The sequence below is a fragment of the Panthera pardus genome, unplaced genomic scaffold, assembly GCF_024362965.1.
Source record: "Panthera pardus isolate Hobbes unplaced genomic scaffold, ASM2436296v1 HiC_scaffold_8, whole genome shotgun sequence".
NCBI lineage: Eukaryota > Metazoa > Chordata > Mammalia > Carnivora > Felidae > Panthera > Panthera pardus.
The window spans coordinates 120,842,423-120,854,958 of record NW_026527013.1 but is presented as its reverse complement, the minus strand read 5'-3'; the positions used below and the strand labels follow the sequence as shown (position 1 = coordinate 120,854,958).

Sequence of the window (12,536 nt, the reverse complement as noted above, 5' to 3'; positions counted from 1 at the left end):
TCTCAGGCACCGGCCCCAGCTGTGCTTAGAAGACGGGGCTGTGTGAGGCCAGGACACTAACAGAAAGGAATGCCATTTCCTAGACTGAAGTACATGGCCCAGTACGGTTCTAAAAATGGGCTGGGAAATAGCCTGCTTATATTTAATCTGGAAGATTTCAAGTAATTTTAAAAGAAAGTTATTCATGGTTAAATTAATTGAAAAGACCTTAAAGAAGATTAAGGCATTCATTTTTTCTTTCAGGGCTAAGGGAGCTGCGTTTCCTACTGTGACTGTTAGAACTGTCACAGAGTCTTTTCTCCTATTCACCATTTCAGTGTTTCTCTGTAATTGGGCATGTTTAACATTTTCTATTTTGTCAGCAGGAAGCATAATTACCTCCTCTTGGGTTTTTAGGTAGTAAATGGGGGAAATTTTAGCTGGCTTCTGCTGACGCTGGAAACAGTAGAGAGATGTTTTCAGGAAATCATTTCAAAGCAGGGGGCTCGCGAAAGATTATGATTTAAGAGCGGGACTGTGTTCTTTATCCCTCCCAATTAATGTTCGGAACCAAAGGACACCATCTGACTGTTGCTCTGTCTGCTTCGACACGTCTCTGCCCTTTGCTCGGTGGACTCATTACAGATCCTTCTCTGGAAATAACTTGTTCTCGCGCTCTTTTCCTCTTTCTCCGCCCCTTCCAGGATGGACCAGGTTCTGTGCAAGTTTGAGGGCTGGATGGAGGTGCAAAAGTCAGAGTTTGAGAGCTAAAGAGGGAGATGCAAAAGACCTTTAATTAATTTTATTGAGGAGGCAGATTCTGTCCTATTAATATTCCGTTGAGTCAGCTGGTGCCTCAGTTATCCACGTGGTGACAGCGACTGACTTCAGTGCTCTGGTTCTGACCTTTGGAAGCCGTTTCCTTCGTGGAAGCTGGCACTTGCCAAAGCCTCACTGATGTGAAGAATTGGAGAGGGAAAGGGGAGAGAGGTACCTTAGCACACTGAGACTGTGAAATTCGGGGTCCTGGAGCCCGTGAGAGCCGAGCAGGTACGTCTCTTCCCAACCCTGTGTTCAGTGACGTCACACTGGTAACGTGACACGGGTCACAGTGGGCATGTTCACACCACAGAAGCCGGCAGACGCCATGGATCGGGGCTTATTTTTTTCAGATACGGTTGCCAAGCCGGCACATCGCCAAGAGGCCCCCACATCTGAGAAAGCCCACAGAAAGTCCACTCGGTGTACAGGATGGAGAAACCAAGAGGGGGAGAAAATTAAAAAATTTTTCCATTTTAAATATCAGAAGGCTGTGTCCCAACCCATTTCTCTCATTGTATGAGGCTGTGGACTTCGGCCCAGGAAACAGAAAATAGGGAAGAAATTCTAGGAAAATGGGATGTTGGGCCTAATTTAACTAGCGGCAAATAGCTGGGGAGTTGCAGGGGACCTGGTGTGTGTGTGTGTGTGTGTGTGTGTGTGTGTGTGTTTCCTTCTCTTCTCCCAGTGTGCTAAGTTTGAGAGGCTAAGCTGAGTCAACTGAGACTGTTTCATCTGGTTAATTCAAATGTAGTGACGAGCGGCCTGTCTGTTGGTGGAGATAACACTTAACAAACCTTAGACGCGGCCGCGTAGGTAAATACGATCCCTGGTACTGTTCAGGGAACAGCCAGCAGAGACGTACCCAGAGGTGAGGGCCCCGTGTGAAATAGCACCCCCGTCAATTTCACTCTGAATGCGTACAGCACCAGATTCCTCTCTTCTGCCCTTTGACCTCACAACCTTCCAGAACATCTGGATCCAGCCCGAAGCTCATCCTATGCCCCAAATGTACGAGTTCTCTTTCCCTTTAAAATAGAAAGGCCCTTCACTGATAGGTCCTGCCCTCAGCCAGATGCGGCTGAGATCGTGTGATTAAAGTGACCGACAGTGAAGCTGGAGCGACCCATTCAAGAGACACCTGCAATTGAGAGAAAACTGGTTATTTTGGGTTATTTTGAGCTTGGTTGAACGTTTAGGAGATTCACCCACGCAGGAGCCTTGTGCTGCCCCGCTCTGTGCCAGACTCCCCTCAGTGGATCTGGGGGACTCCAGGGCACGGGATAAGCCTGGCTGAGTGGCTTGGGGAGTTTCTGCACCTTCCTAAGGATAGAGCCATATTTGAGGTCAGAAGTGCCGGCTGGCCACTGATGATAAAATCCCAAAGCACCAAAAGGGTTTTATTTTTCTGCACAGTGTGTATGAAGAACCAACAGAAGGTTAATATAATGGTGTGAGGTCGTGGGCGGAAAACTGACCTCAGTTTAGAAGACCTGAATTTAGTTCTCCGTCTGCCACTTACTAGGAATATGCCTTTGGACCCAACACTTAGCTGCTGTGAGCCTCAGTCTTCTCATCTGTAAAATGGGATGGAAATGTTTTCCCTGCCTTGTTCATTGCTGTGTCCCTAGTATCTAGAATGGTGACGGGTACTCAATCATTACTCAACACGTATTTGCGTGTTGTATGGATAGAATAGAAAAGTGAGCGAATAGAAAAATAGGGGTACTAGGAGAACTGAATGCAAGCACTTTGAAAGTTATGACACGCTATAAAACGTCAGGGGTTTCCATGGTAATTATGCTCTCTTGCCAAATGAGAAAACAAATGACAGGGAAACATTTTTTACACTGGCTCGGCGCGTGCGTCACAAGATTCTGGAAGACAAAAGGGACAGATGAGGCCAGGACGCCTCCCAGGGAGCAGGTCTCTGGGCTCGAAGGCTAAGATTCTGCAGACTTCTGAGACAGAGCGTGGGAGAGCACGCTCTGGTCCCTGTCATCAGACCATGCCTTAGATTTGTCTCAGGGAGAGCTGAGGGTCGTGGTCATACGGTTTCCTTTATGTCGCTCATGGCTTCCTTTAATCGTCCCTCCTGACGGTGGATTGTCCCTGTAGAGTCGCTCAGCCGGCCTTAAACCTCCTCACTAACCAGCTGATGGGAGACTCTTTGCCGCCGGAAGCACTTTCCCCTTTTGGGCCTATTATCCTGTGTTCGTGTCACGGCACGCAATGCAGGGGCCAAGTGACCCGGGGTGAATTCCGGGTTAGGAGGCTTCTTTGAACCAGCTTTCTGGAGCCCTCTCAGGTGTGCCTCACGTCAGGGCCATCCCTGGGACACTCTGGGAGGGTTCCACAAGTGTGACAAAGTGTGCCCTGCCCTGTCCCGGTGGCCTGGGAGGGGTGTGCCTTGTGACTCAGATGACAGTTTCAGCTTTGCCGCTGGCTGCATATGTGACCTTGGTCAAGTCATTTAATGTCCGGGTCGTTACTTAGCATACATTTGATGAAGTGGCATTTAAGAAGCTACCATCTGGGCTTTTAAAAAAAAAGTTTATTTTTGAGAGAGAGAGAGAGAGAAAGTGGGGAAGGGGAAGAGAGAGAGAGACGGAGAGAGAGAGAATCTCAAGCAAGCGCCGAACCACCAGTACAGAGCCCGATGCAGGGCTCAAACTCACGAACTGTAAAACATGACCTGAAACGAAGTTGGAAGCTTAACCGCCTGAGCCACCCAGGCACCCCCCTCGATCTGAACTTCAAGTGTGGGAAAATGTCAGAAATTCTCCTCACCTATTTGTATCGTTCGTGTGATTTTTTTATAAGGCTTGGCAAGAAATCAGAAGGTTTGGGAACCACTGAGTTACCCACATTCTGCTTTTTTTGGATACATAGGCACAAATAAACCCCGAATTATAATTCCCACATTCAGGTTTAAATAATTATTAGTGTTATTGCAATTTGTTATCAGCAGTAGTTTTTTATTTATTCAGTCTCAAAAACTCTCCCTTTAACCACTCGACAAATCTGTGCTTCATGTTTGTAGCAGTTGAGGGTGCTGACTTCCTTACAGACTTTGGGGGAAAAATCCTTGGAGAGCTTTGGCTGCATTAGAGTATTATGGGAATTCCATCGTATTTGTTATTTATTTTGAGAAAGAAAACTGATAGATGGGATAACTAGTAAACATACGGTACTTTCTTGCTTTAGAAAAGCCACTGGGCACCTTTATTGAGGTGGAGTGGGTTGGCAGTTCCATCAACTGGAATGTTCTGATTTTTACTACACTGTTATCCTATGTATTGGATGCAAAAGACCATGACTGTGCTTAGCATGAACTTCTTGTTTTTAATGTTTATTTTTGAGAGAGAGAGAGAGAGCGCGCAGGGGAGGGCCTGAGAGGGAGAGAGGAGGACAGAGGATCCGAGAGAGAGAGACAGAGAGAGAGCGCAGGGGAGGGGCAGAGAGAGAGAGAAGTGGACAAGGGATCTGAAGCAGGCTCTGTGTTGACAGCAACGAGCCCAATGCGGGGCTCGAACTCACGAACCGTAAGATCGTGACCTGAGCCAAAGTCAGATGCTCAACCGACTGAGCCACCCAAGTGCCCCAGCATGAACGTCTTGAAGTCAGAGTCACAAGTTCATGAACTGCATGACATACAAATAGAAATTTATAGGTTTGGAAGCTGGAAGGGAACTTCGAGATCATTTTAGTCCCAATCAGAGACAGGGAGCACGAGTGCCCCCACAGCTGGTCAGAGTAGAGAGGAGTCGCGTACCCTCATTCTGAGGCCCAGCCCAGTGCCCCGCCGCTGCTGTCATGAGTCAGGCAGATCTGGGATCCGTGCTCAGCCCGACGAGTGATACCAGACTGTGCCCCTCCTGGCCCCCCAGAACCGTGGCTCTCGCCCACGGGGCCACCGCGTCAGAATGGTCCTGAGATGTAAAGTAACGCCCTCCCAGTGACTGAGCCTGGCCACCTCATTGCCCAGCGTAAGCCTGTGGAGGTCACGACTCTGACCCTTTCTGGCCACGGCACAGACCCTGCGGCCCAGAAGACGTGAACTGTGTGGGCTTGGGGCTGCACAGCAGGAGCCTCAGAGCCAGGGTCCCACAGAAGGGTCTCTGCGCCGGGCCAGGAGGCTGCAGATCAACGTCTGCTGGCAGGCGGCACGATGGGCGCCAACTTTTCAGGAACCCCTTGTGCTATCGGGTCCTGAAGGATGGGATGCTTGCCTCCTGTGAGGCCGCTGTGTTGTAAGAGACCAGAAGGCCCCAGAAGCCATGTCTGTGCCGGACTCTTTGCTCCCCCCCGTTTTCCTCCCGCTTCCCCACCCTTCCCCGTCTGTTACCCTTTTCCTGGGACCCCTCACCCTGCAGCCCTTTTGCAGAATCAACTGAATGACTAATTGGATAATGCAGCATTGTATTGAGCATTCGGTAGAAGGGCCAACGACCCATGGATGTTCAAGAGGCTGTAGGAGGTGGCACTTCGTGGTCCCTCTATGAAAGGCAGCCCCCCCATGTCCTGGGGAGGGGGGGGTCCATGAACAGGGTACCTGGTGCCCATCCTTAACCAGGCCCACCCCACTTCCCCAGCTTGGAGTATGAAGGTCTCGCTGCTTGTAATAATCAAATCAACTTAGCCTGAGCCCGGTCTTGCAGAGTGAGTTCTGTGTCTTGACTCTCTTGAGCCCTCTTTCCCGTGACCTCCTCAGGGAACTAACCTAAGAGGTTACTTCTCATGACAGATCTCCCCCGCTATCCGCAAGTTCTTTTTCTGCCACGTCCCTTTTACGAAAGACGTGCGTTAGTACAGTACCTGTTTTCACTAACCGAAAGAAATCCCAAGAGGCTTCTCGCTCTTATGAAATGGTAACTGCTTCTTTGCTCTGTACCATTTTGGCTTACGAGAAGTTTCACAGAACATTCTACCTCCAGATAGCGGGCGTGGGGTGGTTGGAGGGGGGGGGTGCTTCAGATGGGGGAAGAGCCCGTCCTGTTGTCCCTGTAGCCCTGCTCCTCAGACTTGGTCTATCGCCAATCCCCTGGGGACCTTGTTGACGCGCACATCCTGATTCAGCAGGATGGGGGCGGGGCCTGAGGGTGATGCCGAAGCCCCGGGTCCAAGGACACAATTCGGGGAGCCAGGGTCCCCGGTTCCCAGTTCTTTTCAGACTGTGGCGCACCTGAACGTGTTTGTGTGGCACACTGGCAGGGCTTCCCTGGCCGCCTCGAGCCCCGCCACCTCAGGGCTGAAGGAGTCAATATCCCAGCTCACTGCTAACCCACTCGAAGCATGGTGGCCAGGGCACCGGCGTAGAGGAGAGAAAATAACCCGGATCCGACCCGTACACCTGGGGGCGTGTTTGTAGCCCTCTCTCTCCTATTGTTATTGCAGGTGCTGCCCCAGGGTAGAGAAAGGCAGACTCCTTTCAGCCTAGATGGATGGCCCGTTGCACCCTTTTCTCCAAACGCCACGCGTCCGTTCGCCTTACTTTGTACAGCCGAAAGGGGCCTCCCAAATGTTCTTCCAGGAACAAAGCAAGTCTGTTTTGATGTCTCCTTGCTGCTCATAGAAGAACTTGCAGCTGGCAAATGACAGCTTTACTAAAATATTTACTAAAATACGCAGTTGTGTCTGTCTCGGCCCCCACCCGCCAGCCGCCAGGAGCTGGCTCAGGAAGCGATGGCCTAATGAAAGGACAGCCTCTGATGTCCTCACGCCTCAAGCTCAGTTGGGCTGAAGCACCTCTCCTTTCCCTCCAGGTCCATATTCAAGCCCTTCATCTTTGTGGATGATGTGAAACTTGTCCCCAAAGCACAATCTCCCTGTTTTGGGGACGACGACCCTGCCAAAAAGGAGCCTCGGTTCCAGGAGAAGCCAGATCGCCGGCACGAGCTCTACAAGGCCCACCAGTGGGCACGCGCTGTCATCGAAAGTGACCAGGTGAGCCTAGGGGTGGGCTGGCGGAGGGGGGTGCGGTCTGCGCTCGAGGAGGCAGGAAGGCGTTAATCCCGCACATCGTTTCCCTCCTTGCCTGTACGCCTCCTTCCAGAAACCCGGGGACCTGAGGCCTTCCTAGAAGGCTGCTGTTCACTTTTCTGGCCAGTCCCCTGAAACGTAACGAAATGAAGCCTCCACGTCTAATGTTGTCCTAGCACTCAGTGGGCTGGGAATATCCCTCTTTCGTTTACTGTTTCCCTGGGGATGTTCCCTGGGAATAATAGATGTGTGCAGTTCTGGTGGGGGTAATTGCTTTCCTGCTGTCTAAAATTCTTTGTGTACTTTTGGGGGTAAAACGTTGGTACGAGATGGCAATACCTTAAAGACGCAATCATGTGTTGTTTAAAAAAAAAAAGTAATCCTTCAAAAAAGTTCTGTAGACAGACCGGGGGGGGGGGGGGGGACGGGGACGGTGCACAGTAGTGCGAATGTCCTTATGCCACTGACCTTGTACACCTAAAAATGGCTGCAATGGCAAACGTTGTGTTATGCGTATGTTACTATAATTTTAAAAGAGTTTTTCAAAAAAGATTCTCAAAGTCCTAGTTTTTTAAATTGAATTCAATTTTTATCTGAGAGAGTGTGTACACGAGCAGGGGAGAGGGAGAAAGAGAGAGAGAACCTCAAGCAGGCTGCACACTCAGCTTGGAGCCCTCCACAGGACTTGATCCCACGACCCTGGGATCATGAGCCAAAATCAAGAGTCAGACGCTCAACTGACTGAGCCACCCAGACGCCCCAGGTTCCTAGTTTTTAAAAAAAGTTATTCTCCAAGGTGCAGCTCACCCACCCCTCCCCGCAAAGCTTTGGCAAATAAAGTTACAAGACATCAATTCAAACGAGACCTACACCCAGTATATGCCCACAGCAGCCACTAGTGATGGGTTGCGTATAAAATCCAAGACTCCGTTTTGCTGAAGGGAAGGGGAAGGAACGTGGCAGTTAGACGCCCATCTACTTCCCAAGCATGTATTTGCCAACTTGCAATGAGTCTAGTTTGTCCTGAAGAAAGGGACACCTTGTAGGGAAATCGGCTTTGCATTTGCGTGGACCGGGTGAGCTTTTTTTCTTGTGCTTGGCATGGTGGACTATATAAAAAACATAGAAAGAAGGGTGCCATCAGCAGTAAACCCAAGGGATTTCAGAAAGCATCTCAGAGAAGGGCAGTCTCACCGTCCAAAGGCTTTGCACTTCCGTGCCACAGAAATGTCCATTTTGACATGTCAGAGTCACCTGGTGTTTTCACCTCCGTCTTCCCTGCCGGATGTTTCCGTGGAACCGTGAGTGCTTCCGCTCCACCGCACTGACTTTTGTCCGGGGCTGTCTATTGCGGTTCCCAGCAGTGCCTGTCTTCCAGGTGGATGACAGTAAGCCCGGAGTGAAAATGCCACTCGGTGCGTCGTTTCGGGGCTCTCTGGCAACTAGAAGGCGGAGGGAGAGAGGGGCGTGTGTTTGAGCCCTTCTGCACAAAATGCCACGGAGATGAGACGGACGAGGGTGGGTGGGCTCTGACATTGAGACATGACCGTTGCTTTGCGTCAAGGCCGTGTTAGAAAGTGGGGGACGGCTGCTGACGGCGGCTTCTCCATTCTGGGACTAACTGGGCAAATGGAAGCTTTTCACTGTCCCACACTCTAAGCGAGTGGAAGAAGCAATCTCAGCAGCTCAGAAGAAAGTACGTCGGGCGATGGACACGGCACGTGTTTATTCACTGATCGTTTGTCCATTCAGCAAACATTTACTGGGGGTGCCTCCTGTGTCCCATGCCTCCTGTGTCCCAGGCATTGAAGCCTGGTGATGAGCCCAGTTCTCACTCCCGGGAGATCGTGGTCTAATGGGGGACACGGGCAAGTAGACAGACCCTTACAGGACAGGAAGAGAACAACCACGGCAGAAGTAAAGGCACGGACAGGGAGCCCAGAGGAAAGGTTCAAAGAGGCCCGGAGATGGGTGCCTGTTGACCAAGTGCCGAGGAAGGGCAAGGTGGAGTATCATGGGTTGGAAGAATGCAATTAATTCAGTTTGGCTAAAGAGAAAGGGAGACTCTGGGGGGCCTGGCGGGAGGTGAGGCAAGCAAGAGCCTCGTACTCAGGTTACAAAAGGCCTTTCCTGAATATCACTCAAGAGTCTGGATTTTATCCTAAAGGCAGTGAGGAGGTAGGTATGCCAAGCAGAGCAGTACCATAACCGCACTGGCATTGTAGAATGATCCCTGCGGCAGCCCTGGGGAAACAGATCGAATGGGGTGGGTAGGCCCCTGAGAGGCTTTCTTGTCCATCGTAGTGACTCTCGCTGTTCCCCGCCCTTCCTCAGGAGCAAGGTCGCAAGCTGAGGAAGACCATGCTGGAACTAGAGAAGCAAGGCCTGGAAGCCATGGAAGAAATTCTGACCAGCTCTGACCCTCTGGACCCCACTGAAGTGGGCGATCTTTTCTATGACTGTGTTGACACTGAGATTAAGTTCTTTAAGTGAAGTAAGCATTCCCTCTCCCCTTCTTATTTAAACGTTCCCACCTTACTAAATTACCAGCAAAACAAACCACTCTCCTGTTTGAGTAAAACGAGAAAGTTCAGACGTGTGAAAGTCACACTCTTGTGTTCTGCCCTCAATCCCAGCAACGTCCCCTTCTTCTACAACGTAGCTCCCCCTTTGCAGTGTAACGTGTATCCATTTGCCTGTCTTTCGATTGTGTGACTACTTGTGGATGTTCAGCTGCTATCGTTGTATTTCAGTGACCGTGGACACACTAGCCTTCTCACGGAGGACGAGCATTTGTCAGGCCTTCACGGGGGCTCCACAGTGCTGAGTGTGTAAGAAAAGCAAAATCTATTGAAGTCTTAGTCTTTCTTTCAGTAATGGTTCCTTTCAGGTTACCAAAAGGCCCGGGGCTTTTGTGTGTGAACTTGAGCGGGAAGCTTCCCGGCCTCCCCTTCACACGAGTGCAAGCCCGTCGTGCAGAACGTCTGCAGATGTGTCTGCTGAAGGACACAACCAATGGGAAGGAACAAAGGGGGCTCCTCTCTAGTCGCAGCTCATCCTGATTCTCGTGGTTCTAAGGGGCCTGTCCTCTGTCTGCTGCGCTTGTGCGCAGTGGACCCACAGACGGCTCCTGAGCACGGGAGAGCTGGTTAGCGGAGTTAGCTAGAACTGCCCGTGTTGGAGATTCCGAGGCAGCCATGCGCGTGGCCTCCCCACATCCCCACGTGGCTCTCCCCAAAGGCCCGAGGCTCTCGCTGTACAGCAGCACGCCCACCCCTTGGCCTTGCGTAGAAACGATTTCGGGCCTGGTTATGGCCATCTACTCCGGGATTAATTAAATGGCCCTGTGGCGTGGTTCGCCCCCCCCCCCCCCCAAAGCTGCGTATCTCTCCACTAATGAGGGAGAGAAAAGGAGAGACCGTTGGCTGTTCAGATGCTAGCTAAAGTAGCTGGAATCCGAGCAGCGACTACATTATCTCAGCGGAGACTTTAATTAAACTGATTTGTTTCCAGTGTCGCGTTCACACGAAGTATTTGACTTACCACCAGAGCACAGAAGAGCATGTGAGGAAGACCAGATGGGCCGGGCATCGGGGAGACAGAGGGCAAGGAGGTGGCAGATGGAGGCAGAAGCAGGTCGCCGCAGGGTAGCGATCCAACCCCCAGCCTTCCTGCCCGGCTTGTTATATCCCACAAGGCTGTGTACGATGCACCTGGCTCTCCCTGGCCCTCCCTTTCTTTGTTCCTCGTGCCCCGTGACCTGGTAGCTGCCCTCACGGCGAAGGCAGCCGCGGGGGCAAGGGTAGGGGGGCTCCCCTCCAGCTAGCGAAACTCTCACCCACTCCGGAGATGGACAGGGGGCAGAGATGACGAAGGGACGTATATGCGGGTCAGCAGCTCCTGGAAGAAGGGCAGCCCCACTATTCCAGCCTCACCCCCGCCGCTGGGGCCCCGTCGTGCTCCGTCACTGGTAGGAATTTGCAAGTGGAAATACTGGGAGTGTCAGTAATCTTCGAAGTGACCTTGGGTTCGGGACTCTGCACCGACAGCGGTGCACGACAGGCAATAAGGGCCGGAGGGGACGTGGGTCTCACACACAGATGCGGACGCGGAGGGTCACGGGTTTTATCGGGACACAGCTGGTTTCTCTACCAGCTCCCCTCCAAGGGTGTAGGTATAAAGGCACCACGAGCTTTTGGTCCGGCAGTTTTGTGAGTTCTGTACGTAAAATCACAGACGACAAGCGGTGGGAGATGGGAGGGACGTTTGAGAGCTGACAGGGTCAACACGGCCATTCGTGGCGGCTCGTAGCTGCCGTGACCCAATCAGGGCTTTCACGGGTGACGAACTCAGGGTCTTCTGGTAGATGGAGCAGCCATTCTCAGAGCATCTGTCTACAGGTGCTAAGTTGGGGGAGGGGGAGGTTTGGAGGTGACGTTTTCGGTGCCTCACCCCGCCCAAGTCCACCTGCTAGGTGGTTATTTAAAACAAGGGGATGTGTTAAGCCACCCCAAGATTTCACCAGGTGGTTTCACCTCTACCTATTATAGAAACATCTCATCAGACCTGACGTGCCTGAGATACCCAAGGTGATTTGGGGTTTACCAAAAGAAGTCTGGTGAGAATAAATTACACGGGGGTCCGCTTTCATTATTATGGGCCAAACATTATTGTGGGCCAGCCAGTCTATGTGATTTCCTAACCACCATGAAGTGGGAAATACAATGGCTACTTCTCTTAGGGGACACTGACCTTTGTCCAGCGTCTCAAAGAAGGGCCAACCCTAAATGAGAATTGTCTGGGCTAATGGTGTGCATCACAATTGTGGTGCCCCAGTCTTGGGCCACCATGGGCCATGGCAGCCCTCCATGGCTAGGCCGGGCAAGAAGTTCAACGGAGGCTGGGACACTTCTGTCAGGCACAGAGGGGGTCTATGTACAGTCAAACCCCCAATAATAGCGTGGGTGAATTCTTTGCGCATTTGGGCGGTGTGGAGAAAGACGAGAAGAGAGTAGAGAATCTGTTGATGTGGCTGGACCCCCTTCTAGTGACTTCTTTCTACTTACGTCCACTGCTTGAAATTCGTTCTTGGATTTTGAACAGGCTGTTGGGGGAAGGTATGTGTCTTTTTAAATTCTCCAAACAGACCCCGCTTTTGAAAAATGCTTATCATTACATGGATGAATTCTTGACCAGGGATTGCTTTTCTAAAGGCAATATGGAGAAAATGAATATTCAAGAGGAACTAAGAAAACAATGGTTAAAGGTCAGTGTGTAAATAGCTTCCTGAAAGAACCATTTGTGTGTCCCTTAAGACTTGGACGGGGGAGGTGTGCGTGCTTTGTGCAGCAAGAAGACATGGCTGTAAAGGATGGAATTTCTCCCCCAATCCCATGCCCCGTAACCAACCATAAGCCGCTTAGTCTTGTCTAGTAGATGGCATTGCCGTAGATGAAGACAGCCCTCATCCTCTAAGGGAGCAGAGGCTCCAGTAAAAGTAAATTAGCGAAGCAGAGGTAGTACTCTTCCTTCTTGGAGGTGGTTTGGAACTTTCAGTAGAATAAGCATATACTTGAAATTCTGGTGATTCTTTAGTGCCCAATAACATAAGACACAGTGTTCTTATTAGACGGTTTTCCTTACAGGCTAACAGAGCAGGTGTGTGCCTAGTAGATACTAGCAGTGAAGTTCCTTCACTATTGGGTGAATTGCTAGGTATAAAAAAAAGAATTGCCAACCAGGCAAACTACTTTGCT

At 51.0% G+C, this 12,536-nt stretch overlaps 1 protein-coding gene across 2 annotated transcripts in view; it reads left to right on the top strand.

The window, feature by feature from the left end:
- The window catches only part of SCRN1 (secernin 1), a 60,165-nt gene extending 49,872 nt beyond the window's left edge, over positions 1-10,293 (top strand). For both annotated transcript variants that reach the window (XM_053897655.1, XM_053897654.1), the window contains exons 7-8: positions 6,564-6,744; positions 9,115-10,293. In XM_053897655.1, the coding sequence (XP_053753630.1) occupies positions 6,564-6,744; positions 9,115-9,273 (340 nt within the window). In that variant the 3' untranslated portion in view covers positions 9,274-10,293. The remainder of the gene's footprint in view (positions 1-6,563; positions 6,745-9,114) is intronic.
- Positions 10,294-12,536: the final 2,243 nt, after the last annotated feature.